A 25221-nucleotide genomic window follows, 5' to 3' on the forward strand; every position below is an offset into this window, starting at 1 on the left:
CTGAAGTTTCCAGATTATCGCAATTTTTTTCAGCTCGCTCCCTTTATTTGTCATGATCTATGGAGAGCTTTGCCAAAAAAATTAATTCAATTCATAAAAAGAGCATTAAAAATCAAACTTTAATAATGTGGACCCAAATAAAGTTATGTATGGTTATAATTACAACTCTGCTCCGCCCCTGGATTCTACCGAGATCCCCTTGCTAATTATTCGTATACAAAGACCCATCTGAAATATCAGATGGTAAATAAATAATCGTTTTAATTATTTATATTCAAACAACTTGATTTGTTGTGTGGGTAATATAACTCGACGATGTTATAAATGTTGTATTAGATTAAATAAAAGGTGTTTTTGTTTTTTAAACATTTGTTAGCTTTCGCAACGCCCAGGGGATATTTATTTATTGAAATATTGAACCTATAACCCCATCTCGTAAAGTAAATCCTGCACCACTCACTACCTGCAGGCTTAGAAACCATGACCGTTTTTGAGCTACACTTCAAAGCTAGTCAATTTGATCAATGAGTCACGAATGACACACGGAGAAAAATGAGTATCACCAATTTATTAAGAATATCTTCAAACTATTAGTGATCCTGTTAAAAAAGGGATTGCAGGCCTTGAATGAATTAAAAGTTTTGTTCATAAAATTATAAGAAATTTAGAAAAATTAGTTCCGACATCGCGATAATAATATTCGAAATTTACTAAAAGTTTATCAGGAAACCTGTTAATTCACTATATTGAGTACATTTATTAAACTTAAGTGTTATATTGAATACATTTATTAAATTAATAAGTATTATATTAAATTGAAAAGTGTTATATTGAGTGCATTTATCATCAAATTGAAAAGTATTTTTGAGTTTACTTATTAACTTGAAATGTTTTATATTTACTAAATATATTACGCTCACTTACTTACAAAAGTACATTCTGCAAAGCTTAAAACTTATTGTCAACGTAAACATATTTTTAAGGACTTGGTTCTTGATTTCCTTTCTGCTGTCGCACCGAAGGAATATGAGGCTGTTTCAAACAATTGCTCAATTTATGGTGAAAATACTGAGAATATGGTTCACTATTGCAGTTAACCAATTTAGGGATTTTTAGCATATTATGGTGAGTTTTCAAAACCCTTATGCGCGAAATTTGCCAAAATGTGCCAAATTTATAGAACCCAAAAGTATGGGATAAACGGTGAAATCAAGTTGGATTTATTGTCTTTAAACCGCAGTAAGCAATTAGAATGGTATCAATTAAATAATATAATAATAATAATAAGAGATTATTTATATAGCGCCGTTTTCGTGAAAAAATCACCTATATGAATATAAAATCAATCGCTGGAGTGGTACAAATTAAAGCTTTTCGCACATATTTCATACATTGATCTTAATTTTCTGCCTATCCTAAAAGCAATATTTTTAAACTCGGTTCACTTCCGTTGTCAACCTTCCATATGGTGTCCTGAGATCATATAAAATACTCGATATATATAGACCAGTGTCCCGATATAGGTTTGACTTTAACTTGATCCTTTTTTGATTTAAATTATCTGAATAATTCTCCATCGGAAATAATTTATACTGACCTCTATCATTCGTCAAAAACCACACATAATTCATGTTGAAATACGCAATGTACGTAATGTGCTGTAACATGATTAACTTAGTAAAAATTGACCCGCGTGACGAACTCTTGCTTTCGGGGAAAAATTAATTCTTGACATTAGCACGAGTACCTGGGCCATCCTCAGTATTGTCAGACATGCAAACCCTCTTATTGCACCGGAACACGATAGTCAAAAAACTTCATCAAAATCGTACTAAGCATTCACAGTTGCGAATACAGTTTTGGCTGGTAAGTTAAAGGATTTAAAAAAAGATATTTTTCCAAAATTTAATTAGGTAGGTAGCTGCTTACATGGAGAAAACTTTCTGATGTAAATATCTTGAAACTTTTCGAAATCCACATAAAAATGTTTTCTAATAAACTTTTGGTAAGGACACGAATGTATAATCACGATGTTAGAAAAATCGTAAATTTAGCATTTCGTCAATTTACAATTCGTATGTATGTTATACGAATTATAACATTATTAAGAATCTCTTAATAATGTTACAATTATTAAGAAATTCTTAATAATGTTAATGTTTTAGTAATAACACACCTAGAATGGAAGAGAAATAATTCACCAACACATGGAGCATTTTGTTGGTAGAAATAGTTGGTTCGTCGAACAGGCAATCTGCTTAGCTTTGAACTAATATCGACATGACTAAAAATATTACCATTAACTCGCACCTGCATCTGCCTTGATAATAATGACGAATTGCGAAAATATTTGGTATTTTATGAACAAGTGGTAATAATGACGAATTGCGAAAAAGTTTAACAGGAAACCGATTAAGTTCGTTAAGGGCCTGCAATCCCGTTTTCAACCGGATTACCAATCATTTAAAGAGATTCTTAATAATGTATAGTTTAGTAATGTAATAGTTTAAAACATAGATCATTTTATTACGTAAACCTGCTTCGCAGTGGCGTGCAGTCCATAAATAATGAAATGTCTAAGAAAACGAACGGACAAAAGAAAATCGAATAAATGCTGCAAAATTCAAATAAAGTAATTTTTTGCCATGATTTTGGTAAGTAACGGTAATTTATACAGTTTGTAATCAGCGGAAGAAAATCATAAAACGACCATTTCCAAACATTCAATGCATAGTGACCCTTACTTGAAAAACTACACACCCCCTACTTTTGGCAATTGAGCAATGCACGCCACTGTTACATAGCTAACTTATTCTGAGAACGAAGTAAGTCGGTACCCGTTGTATTATTCAAACTGAATCAATCCCAATGCAAGCCGAACGCTTACCTACCCACGGGCTATAAATGTAGTAGGTTAACGTCTTGGCAAAATATAATTAAAAGAATCGTTATTTTCAATATCTGAAAGTTTGTGTTTTTTCGCGAAAAGGGTAGATTTAGTACTACAGAAAAGAAGGGACAAGAAATGGCAATAGAGTCAAAAATATACAAGTAGATCCAAGAAGCGGAGAGAGGGCACAAGATGAGCCAAAAATATCCAAGAAGCGGCCAGAAAGCCAAGATGAGCCAAAAATAGACGAAAAGATCCAAAAAAAGGCAAGATGAGCCATAAATATACAAGAAGATTTATGGAGCAGCAAGAGATTCAAGATGAGCCAAAAATAGACAAGAAGATCCCAGACGAGCCGAAAAAAAGCAAGAAGAAGGAAGGCGTAAAGAAAGCAAAAAAACCACGTTCAATCAATCCCAGTAGGTTTCAAACGGCAATATATATTTTTTTTAATGAAACAGTAAAAAAAGTTTCATTTTTTAGCTTCACTGAGAACTGAACCTTTCTCCCCGGGGACTGGAGCCAACCACGCTGCAAACTGAACCAAATCCCGACTGGATTAGACCGATATTTATTTCGTATATTTACTGTTGTAATATCATCCGATTTCAGAGGAATGCATATAAGCCCGCAGGACTACGCGTTTTTGACACCTAGTTGATAGAATGCTTTGACAACGAGTCTATCCGGTTAATTTCCACTTTGATTTGCATTCATTCATTCAAAGTGAAATTCCAATAGATGTATTTAAAAGTAACTAGCGTGCACGGAGATGGATAAATTAACTATTAATACATTTATTATTACCAATAATTCGAAAAGATTCTCAATTAATTAGCAATACTCATTTTTCACCATGTGTTAACAGAAAGGTTTTTTTTTAAATTGTACATCTTTTCTAAATGTTTTCCCATCAACTCCTCACTCAAACAAAGTAGTAAATTTAACATTTATGAAAGTATACTCCTCTTTCTTCCCGCGGACAGGTAAACATTTTTATTGTGGAAATGTCACTGGCGATCGGGTTACGAGAGTGAGAGGGTGACAACATCATCCGGAGCACTAAAGTGCGAAAGAATGGAAAGCATGTAATGTAATGCATACCGGCTGTATTCTGTAGCATTGACAGACCTGTCTTATAAATGACATGTATTATTGGTAATTTTTTACTCAGTACATACGAGAAGCCATCGCAGAAAGCAAAAATGTAACCAGTTTCAAAAGTTTTTCTCATTTTTGTTAACTTTTATTTATACAAATATGTAGTTCTTAATTCGAAAAAGATATACACATTAAAATACATGAATAATTTAGTACTTTATGGATCATGCTTTTATTTATTTCGCTAAACAGGTTTACCATTTTAAAAATATGTAAGTATAAATTAAATTTAATGTTTATACTTTTTGATGATTTTTATATTTGAAAAAAACTAATGAGTAAATCCACAAATTGTAATATTTAATCAAATAAACCACATTAAAATGAAAATTTGAAAAAGAAAAATCAGAAAAAGATACGGTCGCATCTAGGAAATGAACCCTGCATCCTAACTTTGCTGGTACTCTGCTCTACCACAGTGATAATTCGACACTTTTTTCGTTCATCTTTAACTGTATCATCATACTACGACTAAGAACTGTCAACCTTCTTTTTCTTAACGCATATCTTTCTTCATTGATTATTGCCAAACTATATGCATTTTAGATAGTGTCTTGGATAAATATATCTATTTTTATTTTAACGTGCGACATCCATTGATTTTTTTACAAGTCTTTGATGAACATACTCAATAAAGTTGTTTTCAAACAAAGCATTTTATGTCAAAATTACAATTTTGTTAAATCACAAAGTGATTGCTACGCGTGAAAATATAAAGTATATGTTGCATGTTTTTACTAATATAAATATTAAAAAATAAATTTTTGTCGTAATCTAGTGTTAAAATTTGTAGGTATTATATAGATATTTATTTCCCGAATGATATAACGTTATACACAAAATTATTTCCCGAATGATGTAACGTTAAACACAAAATTATTTTCCGAATGATGTAACGTTATAAACAAAATTGTTTTCCGAATAACGTTACACACAACATTATTTCCGGAATGATGTAACGTTACACACAAAATTATTTCCCGAATGATGTAACGTTAAACACAAATTTATTTCCCGAATGATGTAACGTTATACACAAAATTATCGTGTCTTCAAAAATATTAATTTCGTTTCTGGTTGCAAATTTAAGTGTCATTGTCAAAAATTGAACTATTTATGAAAAGGATTCAAATAAGCGATTAAGTACGTACATTCCTATAATACAATATTTCAAATGAAAATAATTTAGATTGTCTTTTTCAAAATTGGATTTATAATATGCCGTGATTTTTGAAGGGTCTACTAAAGGGAAAAATCATTAAATTTTATGTCATTTATATTTAAGTTTTTGTTAACCGAAATTTTTAATAATCGCATTCATAGTAAATATGACATTTGTTAAATTGCAATATTTAATTTTTTAATATATTATTTTTGGCAATAAAGTCAACCCATTCAATAGCTTTCCCATACTACCTGTCTATCTGTGATTGGCTCTAAAAAATATTTGTATGTATTTAATTTTCAATCTTTTCAGATGACCACGGTGTTAATTGAACGCGTCGTGGTGTTTGTATTGTCTTTGATCGCATAGCACTCTGAGGGCAACGCTTAGCGCAGCGAACGCGTCATTTCCTACTAAGGTCTGCTGGTTTTGAACCTAAGCCCAGTAGACATTTTTATAATTTGTCTGAATCATAAACTGTTGACTTCTTAAGTTGCTGCAATCCATTATTGAATTTTAATAATGTTAACCTATTCGGTTGTCTGATCTTCGTCCCCTTGTGTATAGGCATTTAGAAGAATTAAAAAAATGTGACAAGATAACTCATCCAAATGACAATTATGACAATTCAATACACCTTTGACAGTGATGTTAAGTCATGCAAAATGACGGAACAAAAACTGGGTTAAATAGGTTACGTAGGTTAGGTTTATATGTTAGTTTTTTTTTGTCGCATTTCAAGAAATTAATGAACTTTTAGTAAAGGTGTATTGAATTTTCATAGTGTGGACTTACCAACACCCAAAAAAACGGTTAATCTCATTTTCTCTCTTGCCCATTCAATTCAATTCAATCCTGCGATCCAAATACGAGAATAGTTTGAATAAATCTTAAGAATAAAGAGAATTTTATGAAAATAAAATACTTTATTTGGGCTTCTCCACTGGGTTTAAGGACTTGCACAATAATGTGATACGTCTCAACTTTGCGTGTCTTCGTCTTCACTCCGTTTCGCTGCTTCCATATCTCACTTCTCATCTCTGAAATGCAGTTATTTTAACCTATGGACTTAGATACTTACACCTGTACCCATGGTAATGCTACGTAAACTGCATGAAGTTTGTGATGGTACGTACCTACATAGCCAAATGTTATTATTATTGCACATTGGCATTTAGTTATTCATTTTACTGCGTAATCATAAAAGTGATTAGATATCCAAAATTTCGGCAAAACACTTTTAATGATTCAATAGGTTACAGATATTTTTTGATTAACCACTTGGTTTTGTAATAATCGATTGAAAAATGCCGTGCTTTGTTCTTTACAATCATTTTTTTATGAAATAGTGTTGCTATGTGAGCAAAGTGTATTTATAACAGCATGTTTTACGAAATAAGATAAAATCAATTGAGTTTGATTACATTATTATCAATCCATACGCTGATTAGATCAATTACCCAAGGTAAAAATGCATACAAAAATAATTCTAAAGATAATCCTAAGCTGGACGGCCTCCGTCATCGAGGGGTAATGCTCTCGCGATTTTAACTCGCGATGTCGCGAGTTCAAATCCCAGCGTGCGCAAGTAAATTTTAGTAATTAATTTGTGTTATTTCACAAATTACTCAATTAAAATAATATATAGTATTTGCCGCAAATTTTAGAATGGAAGATACATGTATCGCCCAGGTGTGAGACCACCATTCAGATTGGAAAAATTTCTTGAAATCACGTTGACCGTGTTTGGCGAACAGATCTAAATAGTTAGGTACCTATCCACCTAACTTTTCCCCGTCTCCTTCCCCTCCCCAACACCCCCATTCTCACAATATTCCTCAATTGGGCATGCCATAGTCTCACTGGCTCTAGACGGTTGGGAGCAGTTGGGATTCCTGTGCGGTTTTACATAAAAATAAAAGAAAAATACTAAATATTTGGGGTAATAAGATATTTATGTGGTCGTGTGTGAATTATTTCGTTGCATAAACAATTCTCCCTGTTGAAGCATGAGCCAATATTGGCTTCGCGTGTAAAATAATGATAATTATTATTTATATTATTAGCAGCACGTTTATTTTCATATTATAAGTGGGCACGAGAGAACCACAACACTGCTCGATACAGCCGAGGTAGCATTTTATTCTGCGCGTGTATTACAGCACTCTCTGATAAATGTCTTGCACAGAAAATAATATCCTGACATATCCCCGACGCCGCGGTAAAAACTGTATTGCCTTAATAAATAAAAAAAGTGAATTCATTTAGCATTTCAAGAAGGTTGCTTTCCGTCAACGGGCGTATTATTCCTGCGCGGCGTCGGATCCGGTTAACGCGAAACAGGGACCTAGAATACTTCTACAACCTTCCAATGCGCCCCTTTGCCCGCAACAAGACTAGTGAGCTGCCCGTGAGTTCAGTTCCAGTATCCGGGGCTCGGAACTGGGCAAATGTTCACAAGTATGTGCCGTTTGCAACAAGTTGCGAGGCGCCGAACAGACGCGCGAATAAAAAACGAATATACATTATACGAATCCTACCAATGGGCATCTTCCCAGCCCGCTGCAGTAATGGCGGAGTGGAATGTACCTACGCATTGAACTATTCGGTGCTTACAAGTGAAAGAAAATTGTTTTTGCCAACTTACACGGCTGCCTTCAAATATTCTACTTATAGAGATACTCCAACAGAGGGGAGTTCATACAAAAATGTCGCTGAAAGCAGGAATTCTTGAAATGGGTTTCCTGTTTCATAATTACATATTTTAATATTTATAAAAAGTATACAACTTATCTACTTCAACTACTTGCATCACATCTACCAAAAATATAATGCTACTATTTTTTTTTTACTTTATCACTGTAATGTACTTACTACAACATGTTATAATTATGATTACTTATAAATAACTACAATAATGTGCTGTGCTGGTACACTCCTCTTTCAAATACAAGCTAACGTTTCTATGGAAGAGTAGTATTCAAATCTCTTAAGGCAATGCACTACGTCGTGTAATATTTTAAATTGAGCCGTTATCAATAACAACCCTTACGTAGATGGTGATAAGGTTTAAGTTCCCGCTTAACACCATCCACCTATTTTTATTTATGCAAAAAAAAAAATGACCAAAAAGTGCCTTTTATTTTATTTTGTGGATTTTCTGGCATAAATAAATACATTTTATAAATAACTCAATTTGCCACAATATAAAATAAAATCATAACCGAAAATGGGTTCGTAAGTAGGAGATTTTGAACTTTAAAGCAGTTTTCATAGGCCATTATTTTTTTCTGGGCTTATAAGAAGACTTATCTAAAAAATATTCGATTATTTCAAAGGCCAAAATATATTCTACTCGCAGTATTTAATTAAAGCATCTGAAACATTTCTAAGCGACCAAATTTTCAAACCAAAAAAAACACATGATTTTGCATTACTACGTATGGCATCGCCATCGGTGTAAAAACACAATTTAAATAAATCGTTTATGTAATTATTTTATTTCTTTAGTAAAAAGGTAAAATTAACTGTGTTTCCTGAAACTTTTATTGGGAGTTTGTATTATATATGTATCACTAATGTAGCATGATAAAAATAGTACTCACGATTAATAATACACCGAACAGTAATAATGATATAAAAACTTACCTTTTTAAGCTGTCATACCCTTAAATTAAATATACCATTCCTGGGAGAAAGTCCAGTTATATTCAATTTTCCAATTATGTCCTAAATCTTGTATCTAAATTTCGCTAATAAACAATTAGTTAATGTTAATAAAGTGTTATTCCCAAATGACCTACCAGGTAACTATTGTACTGTATATTATCTGCATAAATAGTTAGTAATAACATAGATCACTGTAGAAATGTATTATAAATGTGTACATCGCCCTTGAGGTGATTTTGCACAAAAACGGCGCTATAAAAGTCATCCAAATATTATTATTATTGTTTTAAAGTCATTTTATAAAGCATTAGTTGGCATCATCAGAAAACATTGCCTTCGTGCCAAAAGGGGTTGGCAAATAAATCTATAAGTCATGATGTTTGGCTCCATAAAAACTGTTATTGTATTTTAATTGGCATCGTGACACATTGTCCCTCGGCTTTATGCTTCACGTGTCGTATCCTCCCTTACTGGATCGCATTCATAAACCAGCAAGCAAATAAAGGCTTTCGCACATCCGCAAAGAGCTCAATGTCACGTGTTTTATTTCCAGGCCTTAGACTGTTTTGAGCAGGAAGCTCGAATCGTCCGGATAATCTTTCGGAGTAGCGCCTTTTTCGAATTTGGTTTATTTATGACCGCTTTTGGACTCAATAGTTTCGGTTATGTGATTTTTTATTACAGTGTGGTAAAAATATTTCATAATAAAATTGTTTGTTTTTTGTTATCTTAAAACGATTTCATGTTTCCATTATGTAATTACTATTATTTTTAACTTGTTTACAAAGCAATATAAGTGCCTACTCCTGATTCCTTGCTTAGTAATTAAAAACACATTTTATTACTTTGCAAGACATTACAAAATTATGAAAAGATAATCCATTTGTATCGTACTTTTGTATAAGATATCAACAAAAAGGGTGCTTTACAAGTCATGTATGATCCAAATAAACCAACAGACTTAGTAGGTTTAAAGCAATCGATCAGTTAAACTAACTAATAACTAAAAATTAGTGTGGGTTCGGTTTATGCTTTGCATCTGACACGAAAATTGTGTTTATGATAGGAATAATCTTTTGACCGACACGAGGCTCTTGTGTAACAACGTATAGGGAGAGTGTGTGAATATAGGAGATTGGGCAAGAATAAGTTGCCCATGAAGTATTAGAAACGGAACACTAAAATGGTTACGAAATTGCAAACGGAAATCGTCCCTCAATCACTTTGCGGGATAAGTTATTTTTTATCGGGCGTCCGATCGTTAAATCCGCCAACCTAAAACATATCCCTCCCGCCTCCTTTTTGTGATATTATTTCCTTTCTTCATGTTCGCATTTTAAAACGCTATTATTATGTGGAGCTATTCCCGAACGGTAGCAGTTCGAATCAAGAATATGATAATTTAATTTCTCGTAATTTTTCCCGAAGCATTACCTTTTTGCTTTTATTGGCCTTCGAGATATCAAATTTCTCTCGACATAACGCCTGCGATGCTACCACCCTTGGAAGATAAGCTGTCGAGGAATTTATTATGTTCTTGGTGTGGATTTTCCCGGCTACCTGTGGCATTCATTTTAAATTAATGATTCATATTCGGTTTCAATTTTCATACAAACACTGAGGAAGCTAATATCATTTGGGATACACTTAATCTGAGTAAATAAACCACTATTTTCTTTCATTCTCACTCTGTACATGATACTGAGGCTTGACTTTTTGTCCTTTCATTTCGGAACAGTGTTAATACAATGTAATGTAACTTTGCACGGAGAAAAATGAGTATGGATAATTTATTAAAATCCTATTGACGACGTGATGGCAGGCTATTTCCTAACAAAATATTAGTACATTCAGAAAATATCGCAACATGTGTTCATGCAGTTCCACTCATTCTGATAAATTTAATGACAAAATGCGAAAATCTTAGAATCTTTTTAAACGCTTGTTACGATTTTCTCATAACATGTCCGTGTTTTACTGAGAATTTGTCAGGAAATCTTTCAATTCATTCGTTAAAGGCCTGCAGTCCCGTTTCTAACAGGAATACAAGAATTTCAGATTTTTATCAAGTAAGCAATATTTGGTATCAGTAAGATATCTCCGTGTGCAAGATGATGAAATCAATGAACTGAATTTTCCAAACTGGCTATAAAAACATGGAGAGAACAATTAAACTGAATAGAATTTAAAAACCGCCTTATGCGATTGCCTTATTATTATTTTTTAAATTTTATTTTATGGATTCTCCGCGTTTTATATTTATTCTTTAGCACGTGTCAATATTGTATCAAACATATACATTTTTTTATTACATCTGCGTAATCGTAATGGCATGTCAACAAATTGCAGAAATTATCGTAATAATGACATTATCATTTGCAGTCATTAACAGGAATAATTCTGTAAAATAACATACAAACACAATAAATTAATAGAAATCATACGACGGCCTTATCATTTCATATCAGATGTAAGTTCCGCGATCAAATGCAGAAATGAATCGTAATAAAAATACTCTGATTATTATTTTTCTTGTAGTAGTTATTATCCTGACTAAACTAGGCTGAATGCTGCAGAAATAAAATCCCTGAAGTGTGGTAAAACAATGTATGATCGTAGAACCGCGTGATAACTTTTCATCTACATTCATAAACAGCACTAGTTCAAAAGAGTAATTAAAAATAGTAGAAATTTTCATCTGTATAATGTATTAAATTTACAAAAATTTCATTGGAAATTTAAAAAATAATACCTAAACAAATAAATTACAGTAATAAGTTATAACTATTTTGGAATTCTACGGTTGACAAGAGTTCCGCACTCAGAAATGACCGCCATAACAATATAATTAACCGCAAATCAGACTTTTTCATCTACATTCATAAAAATCACTAGTTCCCCAAAATATTAGAAATTGTCATCTGCGCTCATTAAGAGCACTAAAAATTAGGTTTGCAGATAACTAATTAATTTTACAAAATAAAAGATATTACTGTACTTAACCACTGTTTAATTCCACGGGTGACAAGAGTTCCGCAATCAATTGCAGAAATGACAGTCATAACAATATTCAGACGACTTTTTCATCTACATTCATAAAAATCACTAGTTCCCCAAAATATTAGAAATTGTCATCTGCGCTCATTAAGAGCACTAAAAATTAGGTTTGCAGATAACTAATTAATTTTACAAAATAAAAGATATTACTGTACTTAACCACTGTTTAATTCCACGGGTGACAAGAGTTCCGCAATCAATTGCAGAAATGACAGTCATAACAATATTCAGACGACTTTTTCATCTACATTCATAAAAATCACTAGTTCCCCAAAATATTAGAAATTTTCATCTGCGCTCATTAAGAGCACTAAAAATTAGGTATGCAGATAACTAATTAATTTTACAAAATAATAGATATTACTGTACTTAACCACTATGTAATTCCACGGGTGACAAGAGTTCCGCAATCAATTGCAGAAATGACAGTCATAACAATATTCAGACGACTTTTTCATCTGCGGTCATTAGCGACGCTGTCATTAAGGCGAGTGTTTTGTTCCAGCCCGCCTTTAAACGTCCAGCTTTTCAGTAGCACATACTTATAGTTTATTATTATGGTCCGAGATCAGAACCTGATATTTTTATTATAATTTGAAGAAGCAATCTTGATCGGACGATAGGCCTAATTTCGGACGGGGGTTTAATTTCGATATAATTATTTTCGATTCTAAAAATGAGGCTGTTTTCTGAATATGTAATTGATGTTTTATACGCGAGAGGTCGCTCGACCGGTCGACGCTCATCAAATTATTATGCGAGGGTCGATCCAAAATCTAAAGAATATATTAAAATTGTTTGATCAATAATAGGGCTCTCATAATCTACTGCTACGACTCTTGTGGACGCTATAGATTGGACAGATGTGATATTTCAATTATTTTAATGAACCCATAAAATACGCATATTCTGATTCTTTTAAATCAATACACAGGTTATCCATATTATTAAGTAATTATAGAAAATCCTTATGTATTTTGAATAGTCCTGTTACGTAATATTCCTTTGTTCCAAATCACAAAATGATTTTGCTACCCGAATTAGAGTTTTTTTTTAAGATAACGTCAATTTAAATTTACGCTTCAGACATTTCGCAACTTTTTAAAATGTTAATACGTTTTCCTCTTCTTTTATATTGGTCCATATTTTTTGGAAGATCTTCACTGCTCTATATAGTTAATGAGTACAGTGTTGTTTTTTTTAATTCATTCATAATGAATGCATTATACTAGTTAGGTAGGTACACTTTTGCCAGTATGTTAATCTTACTTTTTTTAATATCATCTAAATATTTATATTTTCATTAAAACATCTATGTTTTATCATTCAGTTTAAATTTTTTTGAATTTAAAGATATAAATGTTTTTTTTAAATTAAAGATTGCTTTTATTCTTGTTTAAAAAATTATTATTATTGTTATGATGTATAGTATAACCAATGTACGATTGCCATGATAGGGCATTAGCCTTTTGTGGGAATAGAGAGAATACAAATATATTATAATGAAAAATGTTTTCAAATAAAATTAAAAAATTAAATATGATTTTATATATGTTGAAGTGAAAATTAAAGTTAACCCGTCTTTATATTTTTGAAAATAAAACAAAACTTTTATTATTGTTAAAATATTAAAAAATAAATATATTCTAAATACATATTTCATGAAGAAAATTGGAATGATTTTAGTTGTGTTTATTGACCAGATCAGAATACCTATCCAGCTATAAATCTTTCTCTTCCCTATTTCTTACTTCTCACCGATCCATTCAGCTTTAAAACTTACCCAAATTTAGACCGCAGTTTCACCAGCTGCAAGCAGCAAAGACACCTTTAGACTAGGCATGAAAATATTTTTTAGCAAGTTTTTAAATTATAAAATATTTGTAGATATATTTGGTGATTTTATCGAACGTTCCTCGAGAAGGGGACACCAATAATTACAGAGCTGCCCACTCGGAAGATATCCATACACTAAGAGGTAGGACTTTATCATAATAAATTTAATCTTTATCTTTATAAATATGTGGGTACCTACTGTGTTCCAACACTTTGTTAACATAATTTTTGATACGGCGCTGGCCGGGCCCGATAATCGTAGAGCGATTATAAGTGGAAGGAGAGCCCGGTAATAACAAATAACTTTAGTGGACGGATATTAACTCTATACAATGTAGCAATACTCAGTACCAAGTCCAAAATGCTTAGGTGATTGTTGAAAATGTACATTCATTCTGTATTTTGTACATACGGGCCTTAACATAAATAAAGTAATTCCTATAATATATGCAGGTTCATAATATTTAAAATCATTATTAGTTTGAGATGTTTCTTTTGTTTACGTTGTTGGAATATGTAGGTAAAAGAAAAAGAAAATGTGGAAGACATTCAATGCCTGTCCCAAAAGACAAAAGTTATAAGTGTCATTAATGTTTTAAGTCACTTTTTATAAATATTAGTTGTAAGTCAATCATAACCTACGGTTGCATTGGGTGGGGATGTGCAGGAAGAACAACATTAAACCCGTTATTGAAGGCACAGAAATCTATTTTACGTGTTATTATGAAGAAACCTTTCAGATATTCGAGTGACGCTCTCTTCAAGGAATTTAATGTACTAGATGTCCGATAGTGTTATATAAAAAAAAATTGTAATCCATGTTCATAAAAATAAAAACAAAATGAAAACAGCCGAACACAAACATCAAACCAGAAGTAAGGGAAGGAATGACCTTTCCGTTCCAACAAGCAACAGAGCGGCTTATCAAAAAATATTCTCATATCTCGGTCCTAAAATATATTATAAAATCCCCTCTCAGCTGAAACTGTGTGAATTGTCATCCTTCGGTCCAAGAGTAACAAAATGGTTGTTGGATCTAGGCAGGAATGATTCCGAAATGATACTAAAAATGTAATTTGAAATCACGAACGCCTCTATGTATCTTTTTTATGTAACTTTTTTATGTATATTTTTATGTATCTTCGTTTTAACATACTTATTTTAGCTTTTCTTAAATACTGTATTCGTCTAGGATAACTTGAAACTTGTAAATTTGACTGTCCTGAAACGGGAATCCTTCCTAGTTGGACAGTCGAAATCATAAAATGTAATCAATATTATATATTTTTTAAATAAATAAATAAATAAAGTCACAAGTAAGTTATTATCTGGTTATAAATACCTTTAAATTAATGATTTTTCCACGAAAACGGTTCTATGTAATTTTTTTGTTAATCATTATTATAGTTACATAGTGCTAATGACGGTTACCTACCCTACGAAACTTTAAACAAAATAATCTTATGGTCGTATTCGTATTTCATAGCTCCATAGCTCATGGTGGAAATGGCGTTGCAATGGCATGACGCTAGAGCTTGCCGTTTAAGAGATTTTGTTTTCTAAGAAAAACAGCTGTATAGTTAGGTAAAATGGTTTTATCTTCTTGGCCTACCCTGTTGTTAGTTAGTAAGGTAGGTACTCACCAGCGGAGAATAGAACGCCGAGCTGTCGACGCCGATGCTCGGGTACGGGTTCTGGTCCGTGCTGGGGTAGGGCGCCCCGTAGACGCCGACGCCCCCCGAGAGGCGGGGGTAGCCGGCGGAGAGCGCGAGCCGCGCCTGGTCGTACTGGCACGAGCAAACCGTCTGGCCGGACACGGGGTCCGTCATGATGGGGCGGCCGCCCTCGCAGCAGCCGGGGCCGGGGCCCGCGAGGCCGCCGGGGGACGGCGCGCCGCCGGCCGCCAGCCCGCCGGGCGCAGAACCGGCGGGGCTCAGCGAGGGCGCGTGAGCAGACGACGCACCCGGGGAGGTGGCCGAGGCTCCCGTCGTCGGTTGCCCGCCCTGCACCAGCAACTGTTGGAGAAACATAATTATGGTAAAATGGATGCTATTATAAGTTGTTAGAAATAAATGTAGTCTGCCTGAAGATGGCCGTGATAGGCTGAAACCGGTAACAGTCATAAACGAGAAAAAGGGGGTTAAATGAAAATTTATTTAACAGTGATTGTAAAAGCTAGAAAATATTATGTTCATAAGCAAAAAAAAATAGATTTGAGGATGTGTTCATAAGGGGGATTAAGAGTTTTGCGAGTCTTTAAAGGGTAGTGGAATTATAAAGGTGCTTATAAAGTTGGTGAAAACTTGAAGGAGTGTGAATTTAACTTTTTTGCAATTTAGTGGGAAAAACTTGTACCTAGATAATTTCACACTGGCAGATAAAGGTTTTTTTATATTAACTCCACACAGGAGGCCCTGAAGAAAATAATTTCCCTCAGGGCCTATGTCATCTTTGGAGATGCTGTGTGGAGGGTCTTTTTTGTGGAGAGGAAGGAGTGAACATGGGTCTTGAAGAGTCCCATGTTGTAGGAGGGAGGAAACACAGAGGCCGGCAGTTCGTTCCACAGCTGAGCTGTTGAAAGGTAGCGTTTTGTTGGTACAGTAGGTACGTCATAACCGGCATGGACGTTTAATGTCAAAATATCAGGACGTTCAGGGTAATTAATGCAAACCCCCAATTAAATTTAGTATGCTCTGAATTTACAAATAGTTGGGTAATATGTAAAAATACTTTTTCCTTCGATCCTCGTGTGTCACTACATCTGACTCATCAAATTCTTCAGGGGTATCGTGTAACTTTGCGTGCCCTTACGCCGTATTCAACGCGGGGGTATTTTCTGGAGGTGCAAAAATCTATAACTAGCGTGAGAAGCCTTATACAGCCTTCTCCCTACTGCTCAGGTAGGCTCCCTTTTCCAATAAGCAGACCTACCTTGGCCACCTCTTAATACTATTTTTTTAATTTACAGGTAAACTTTATCTGCCTATTTGAATTTATATTTTCACTAGGCATTACGTTCAAAAGTGTACCTATGTTTATTCTTGTTGTGATTCTATAGACTTTAGATTGCCAACCAACTATTTTACGTAGTGTGTTTTTAACCATTTTCATAAATGTCTTAAATTAAAAACTTTTTTCCCCAATCACCTGGAGGCAGAAGGCAAAAGGAAAGAGGGTATGAAACTGGCTGTTCAGATCTGGCCATCAAACTCGGTTAAAGCCTTCTCATGTAACGATTCATTAAGTTTCGATTAAAGAGTGTGTAATTTTGCTATTTTCCGTGAAAAATTATGATTTGATTGGATAAAACAGACGACGAAAACAATTACAATCAAAAGTACAATAATTGTACAATTTAACAAAAAACAAAAGTTTAATTACTGCAAAACGAGTAAGGCAGATTTATTGAAACCCAGTTAAAAACGTGATGGCAATCCTATTCCTGATAAAATATAGGTTCATTAAGAATATATCGGAACATTGGCGTTATTTTCCTGATAAATATTAATTAGTGACGAAATGCGACAATATTGGTATCATAAACATGTGTTCCGCCGTTCTCATAGCATATTCGCGTTTTACTGATACCTTGTTAGAAAATCTATCAATTCATTCTTTAAAGGCCTGCAGTTCCGTTTTTAACAGGAATTCGAATAATTTGACCAGATTTTTATAAATAAGAAATATTTTATATCCGTAAGTTTTCAAAGCGTTACAGATAGTTAGCTTACAATACTGAATGCAATAATCGAGGAAGTAAGCCATCAGGCAAGAGAAAGATAATATTAATTTTAAAGTCCTGATAATTTGTTGAGCTATTTCCGAACTTTGTACCTGGACTCTGCTTTAGTATTTTCAACCTCCCGATCCCTGATGACGTAGCTATGTTAGTTTATCCAGTTTCTGATACGAGCAGTGTTGTAAGCTAAACTCAAAAAAGACGGTAAGTATATCTGAACACCCTAAAACCCAATGAACAGGCAGTTTATTCGGTTAGGGGGGATTATGAGTTAAACCTCAGTCGTGGATAACTCGGACATAAATGGAATGAAACCCCGACTCAGTACCGGCGAATAAGTCACTTATGTGGATGAAATGACTTATTGAATTAAAGTGGTATCCTACAGTGACGTAAGTTTATTTTTCCAATAATATTATTAGATTTCCAAAAAGGTGTTGAATACTTACGGTTTAAATTGTTAAACTTACAATAGTAGGGTACATTTTACGAAGTTATGTAGGTACTTTTAGATTAATTCCTTCAAAAGCATTACATATTTCTTAAATTATTCGAGGCTTCTAAACCAGAATGCAATATTTGGTTGCGAATGCATCCGACTGCGGGAAGAAATATTAACTTTCTAACACACAAACATAGATAGGAGATTGCAGATAGCCACGAACTAGAATGCTAAACTATTTTTATTGAAACATAGGTTGGCTCGAATGTATCTGCGAGTAGGTTTTTACTACTTCGTCCATATATAGATTTATTGGACGTTTCCCAACATATTTTCTCTTAACATTTCTGTAGAAAATTGCTAATGCTATGAAAACATTCCGTTTGACAAATAGTATTGCTGAGTAAACAGGCGACTACGTCAGAAAAACACATACAGGCTTACCAAGGGGCTTTGTGCCTTACGACAATGTGAATATGGCACGTTGTTAAAAAGCGCATCTATTGATATGGATTGAGAAGTTGAGTGAACAAATGGCCTTAAGTTTCTACTCCCCGGACCCCTGTTCGGCCAGCTACTTAATCCGCCACTCGACCCCGTCATATAATATTACAGCGGACATGAAAGAGTACCGATGACTCGGAGTATGTTTATTCGTTCAATATATTATTTAATATTCTTGTTTACACGGCGCAAACAAATATCAGTCAACGATCAAATCGTGCCATTGTCTTAAGAGGGGACTACGAATATGGAATAACGTGTCCCACTCCCCCGGCAGGTAGGTACTGTAGATGGCATTCGGATAGATGTTAACAGCGGGTTAAGTACGCGGGCTTAGTTTCGCCGACAAAAGCTCTGTCAATATTTAAAAGCTGGCTTTCTGCGGCTTATATTTACTAAAACTGGGGAAACGAAGCACTCTCGAGATGGCCCGCAGTCGGTGCTTTGATTTCTCCAAGTGCCTCTAGGTCCACAGCGCCGTAAGGTAAATCTACCGCCCATTTATATTTATTTATTCACAGGGTCCTTTGTGCTGTACGCGAGAGACGTAATATAAATTATTTACACACCTCTGCGACGTGCAAAATGCTGTCGTGCAAGCTCTCATATACCCGATATTTTGTTCTTACATGAACGCGGACCGTGTACTCCTCATTCCAGCACAGGCACATAGAGCCATGCAAACCGCGGAGAACACTCAGACTCCGTCCAATACCTATACGGCGCATATGCTATCGCGCGTCCGATGTCCGTTCCCGTGATAAAATATACAAACCGGACTACTTATCGTGGCATATTGTGTTCTTGTTAAATACTTCACCAACAACAAGTAGCCGAGATTAAACTGTCGTTAATTTTTCATTAATCTGAGAGCAATAACTACTGTAATCAAACACTCGTTAATTGCTAAATAGGGCAATAAAAAATGCATTGAATCAAGCACGAAGCGTCGCGAAAAATCAAATAGCAGCGCAAGACCAAACTAAGAGGTTTCATCAACATTTCTAAATTAAATAATCCCAGTGTAAGGAATTTCTACATTTCTACTCGGGGTAGTTATTTTCCTATGAATTTCCCGGGCTTTTGCTGCGGTCTGATTTGTCTTTTCAATACAAATTACGCATCCCGGGCCATGGCTGAAGTGGTGAGCAAATGTTGACTCATCTTCCACTCCGTCTAGCGCCCTTCTGTTTGCTGTGCAGCATGATGATGATGATGATATAACAGCTTTATTTTTGTTACACGACCCTACTTTGGACAGACCCCTCCCCCAGCCCGGCTCTGTCCCCCTACCTAAGATCGCAACCCCCTTTAATTACATTTCTGGCGGAGAAAAAAGTCAAAGTTTTTAAAGTGGATTAATTAAAAGAGGGTTTATCCGCATTTTCTTTCGTTCTGTCGTCAATTGAACGAGTGAACGTAGTGAATTACAAGTTTAAAAAACAGCGAATGGCTTTAAATAATCTAGTTCATCTCATATTATATTTTATAATAAACATACTAAGTAGATTATTTATACTATCAATGCATTATGCGTATGAAATTTTAATCATTTTTATGCCGTATGTCTTACATATAAAGATGTTTTCCCGTGTTAGGTAGGTATTATGCAAAAATAAAATGTGCATAAATTTGTTTTATTTACTTGTGTGGACATACACGTCATGTTGGAAGATTATAAAAAGTATTTGGTTAAAATTTATTATCTACTAATAAATAAGAGCGTCCGTAGCGTTACTGTTTATGTAAACAACTTGGAATGTCGATAATTTCTACAGGGCACAAATATAATCAGCTATATGATTTGGGATTTTCACGGCCAAAAGTATTCAAGTGATTTATTTTTGGGGTATTGTACCGTATTGCGCTTCCTCCTTCTTTATCTAACCTTTCAAATAGCCTTACAGTGTCCATCATCAGGGTAGATGTGTAATATATGACTTTCTATTGACGTAAAATGGGCGCTGCTCGTCTAAAGGTTGTTGTTATTTTTCTTGTTCTAACATAAATAGCTTAGCTTCTGTTAAATAAAAAAAAGGAACGATAAACGGCACAGGAAAATAAAATCAATTGATAAATAATTAATTTATTGTGAAAATAAATTTCGCCTGCGTTAGATTGAGGCCAACGAATTAGCGCAAGATAGGGACGCCTGGAGATATCTTATCGAAGCAATCGCTTGTGATTCGACTAAAAAATTATAAGAAAACTTACTTACTATACTTTTAACAAAGTATAGTAAGTAAGATAGTATTAAAATACCGATATTGTCGCATTCCGTTATGTTTATTCGGAAAATAACACGTGTTTTCGATATATTCTGAATGACTAACATTTTATCAGGAAATTTGAATGCAATCACTTTTTTAACATAATTATGTTTCTCTGAAATAAGTTAAAACACAGTAAAAAATGTTAAATATTTTACGTAATTTATTGGTTATGGGTTCGTTCTCGAGTAATCGTGGATTCCGTATCTGATGTTTAGATATTGACATAAGTTTATCGCACAGCTGTTTTCTACAGCCAATCAGAAATGAACCGACTAGCATAATTCAAGATTAGCAACCGCACTGCACTGGGTCAACGGCAAGGCGCCGACGACATAATATTATGGGCACATATTCATAATTAGCATTCATAATATGTATCATGACACTCGTAAACATACGTTGAATAATTCAATAAGTTTAAAGGTTTGATAAATTCTTTCATCGATTTGTATAAGATTAATGCCTTCTTAATTTGAGACCCCCCAAAATCCACAGAATGCGATTAAAATGTGGAATTTAAAATTAATAATGCATCATTAAATAATATTCACCCAAATTATTTGTAAGGCCCGAAAGTTTCATAAAAGTTCTCGTTCGCGGCGTACAAAAAACATAGGAAGTCATTATTGAACCACATAATTATGACAATCTGAATATATTAATCTAGATACTAAATGCATTATACGAATAAAATTAGCCTCGGTCCAATATCCCATGACATCACCGAGCACCTACAATAATAATAATAATAACAAGTGAATGTGATTTCTTGACAAAAACCTTCTACACTTTCACATGTAATTTTTCTACCTTAGGAGATGAAAACAAAATTATTTATATTTTATATAATGTATTCAAAGTGTTGGCCCGGTGTATTTTCTCTGATAGAGAGAAGAATTATGTTACGGTCGTGTTCAAATCCGGAGATATCAAAATGAATAAAATAGTGCTATTTTATTCATGAATAAAACTGTTTTACATTCATTAAACGATATAGGTATTACCGAGGGGCATGAAGAGAGTGAGCTGTTAGTTTTTATGAATCAGAAGTTACGTTTATCTTAAAAACTAGAATTAATTTTAATGCTAGCAATAACTATAATGCTTTCGTAGTATTGTATAAACATTGCAGATTACTTTAACTAGTCAATGGATACATACAGGTACCTTAATATGATAGTTAAATTATTTTGGAAACTTTTTGTTAAATTTGAAATTATGGCAATTTATTTATCTAGCTTCTGCTTGTACCTTATTTCTTTCATCACGTTTAATAAATTACCTCAAAATATTCAAGTAAATTTAGTCTGTAAAATACGGGTTTTATCTTAAATCTTTAGTGAGCGCATTTATCTCTCATCGGAGCGCGCTCATTTTACTAATTCAGAGTATAATATCGTTTAGATATAATTTTATAATCAAGTTATTTCTCTGAGCGCGCTACGCCGGAGAATAGGTATAAAGCGCTACCGGTCGGCATTTAATTCCGTGGATATTAAGAACGTTAAATAGCACCGTACCTAAGGATACAAAATAAATGTGTAAATATTTATAAACAAATGTTATCGGCTCATTGAGCCCGAGGGGAATTGTTTGGGATCCATGTTAGAGACGATTATCATTATTACGTATTATTAAGTAGGATTATAATGACGGGGCTACCTGCAGGACACTTCCCGGCTACTTACATCCGAGACCGAGTGCTTTTATCGTTTTAATCCCCGCTGCGGGCGCTAGGTGGCAGCATATATCCTCAGAACCGGCCACTCAAAGGCCACAAGAAAAAATTGACACATATTCCAGCGACCCTCGAATATGAATAATATAATAATAATAATTGCATCTGTCGTTAGAAACGTCAACGTTCCATTCTCCGAGTCAAAATCCGACACATTTTTATACAAGTATTCTTTATTTTGACATATATCCCCAGTTCAATGGCAGCTGTTCACATTCGTGTGTATAATGTTACAGTTATTGTGAGAATGGCGGAAAATGAATTTAATTCATGTGTAGAGTTATTATTATTATTTATCGAAGTGTGGAGTTGAGTTGGGAACTGCTTGGCGGCACGCGGTAGCTTAAAAAGAAAATTGGGAACTTTGCAATCATTTAGAGTGATATTATTTTGAACAGCTGTGAAAAGTCAACATAAGATCGATAATAAAAAAAATAATAAGTACCTACGTCCTGATCGCGTAGGATTCTACTATTAAATCTTACAGAACACAAATATAAATTATTAAAATAAATACCGGAATTAATAATGGCATTTCCAATTACATGTGTTCAAATTATGTCGTGTGTGAACCGTACCTAAATTTCTCTAATAAACAATAAGCCGTGTTAATCTCGAGTGACGTCCCGGGTAAGTATGGTCTTATATATTATCTGCCTGTACAGAAGATAAACAAAATAGATATATTATGAGTAATAATATTTTTTTTTCAATTTTTGACATTTCATAGTAAAATCCAGTAATGTTGGCCTCACTTGGTGGCTTACCCGTGCTGAGGCCTCCATATTATACGTATATTATAAATCATAGTCACGTTAATTGCTCAAATGTACACATAGTTTTGTGTTAGTGATTAAGCTAACCGGTGGATGCAATCTGTAGCCGTAAGTTGATAATAGTTGGTCTTGTCTATAGTTAGTAAAAAGATCATTGTAGAAATATAGTATATATTTGTATAGCGCCCTTGAAGTGATTTTTATAAAAACGGCGCTATACAAGTCATCCAAGTATTATTACTAAGCCTATATGAATTTGTTTGCAGTATTCAATGCTTTAACCAAAAATGTTTTCCGACGGAAGTCATTCTCTGTTAAATAATGTTGTAGATACTATGTTTTGCACAAAGGCATTTGGAATAATGAATAAAACTGTGCATTTTTATCTATATTTATATTCAGAAGCGGTTAATTTAGTCATGTAATTCCTGTAATGTGTAGGTAACCATTCCTGAGAGAAGCATCTTTGTATTGCCTATAATACATCTTAATCACACTTTTCTTATTGGATTTACATTATTCGAAATCTGTCTTTCACCAAGGAACTAATAACATTTTGAGTGAATTCTGATCAAAACCTTGAACTGTAATACCACCCAGCATAAAATTTTCCTAAACACGCCCATTAAGTAACATAAATTTATATGATTAAAATAAATACCGGAAAGTCCAATTATGTCTAATTTTCCAATTATATCCCAAATCCTGCATTTAAATTTCGCTAATAAACAATTAGTTAATGTTAATTAAGTGTTAATCTCATGTGACCTCCTAGGTAATTATGGTTCTATATATAATTTCCACATATAGTTAGTAATAACATAGATCATTGTGGAACTTAAATAATAACAGAACGTGAATGGAACTTTCACAGTCGTTTCACTTGTCCCTGCTTGGGAAGGTTTTGTAATAAGTTTATGTAAAATAGATATGTTTTGTATACCTAGATAGATAAGTTACCTATACTTACCCACTATGAAAAAATGCCTTTGATTTATTTATTTTGTTTGGAAGTTATAAGGAATACATCATTCTTTTCATCATTGTAGCTATTCGATGGTCCATACCTACCTAAGCCCTTATTAATTTTGCGCTCCAAAGTAAAATAATAATAATAATATCTTAAATTATTTGTATGGCTCCGTTTTTGTTAAAAATCACATCAATAACGCTGTACAAATATATATCTAATATATTAATACAATGATCTACCTATTAACTATGGACTAGTCAAATTATTATCAATTTACCGCTAACATATTGCATTCCTTGACTGCTTTGCAGATCACTAATACAAAACTAAATGTACAACGCACGCTGCGCTAGATTCATATCATTCATATCATTTAATATCTAAACATGTACCTAGCAATTCGTTATGTAGTTATAATAAATACTTTTTAAAACATTTTTTAATTTAAATAAAAATTTAAAACATTATTTTCTGATGATTATAATAATTATAATACACGTTCATAGATGAATAGATAAGTACCTCATGCGTAGGTACTCGTTATGTAAGTAAGTACTTTTTGTAGTCGCAGCTTTTTTTAGACATTTTTAAAAACTTTAGGCTCATTACTACAAAAGCGAAAATTATGATCTTTCCGCTCTACAACAAAAGTGTTATAGATACATACCTACCACCTGCCATAATGTAGGTAGGTAATAAGAATTAAGAAAACAAACAAAGGAAAATACGATCAGCTGTTTTTAAGAAATACAATGTTTAAAAAAAACGAAAAACATTATTAATTAGGTATTCATGCCACAAAATAATTTAACGATCTCTTTTGTATTGTGGGAACGCTTGACACAAGATGATGTTTTGAACGTTACCTACCAAGTAAGTACTACCTAGATACCTACTTTATCTGAATATTAAAATCAATAATATAGGTATTAGTGTTGACTTTAACTAAAACGTTAAATGTGTTCTAACCTTCTTTAAAAATATACAACAAAATTTTC

The 25221-nt window shown here is 33.5% G+C and overlaps 1 protein-coding gene across 2 annotated transcripts in view; it reads right to left on the reverse strand.

The window, feature by feature from the left end:
* Positions 1-25221, reverse strand: part of LOC149412486 (homeobox protein caupolican-like) — a 158582-nt gene that overhangs the window by 74406 nt on the left and 58955 nt on the right. For both annotated transcript variants that reach the window (XM_089646045.1, XM_089646046.1), the window contains exon 2: positions 15422-15793. In XM_089646045.1, the coding sequence (XP_089502171.1) occupies positions 15422-15793 (372 nt within the window). The remainder of the gene's footprint in view (positions 1-15421; positions 15794-25221) is intronic.

Source organism: Hesperophylax consimilis, chromosome 23, assembly GCF_061612785.1.
Source record: "Hesperophylax consimilis isolate HC1 chromosome 23, BYU_Hcon_1.0, whole genome shotgun sequence".
NCBI lineage: Eukaryota > Metazoa > Arthropoda > Insecta > Trichoptera > Limnephilidae > Hesperophylax > Hesperophylax consimilis.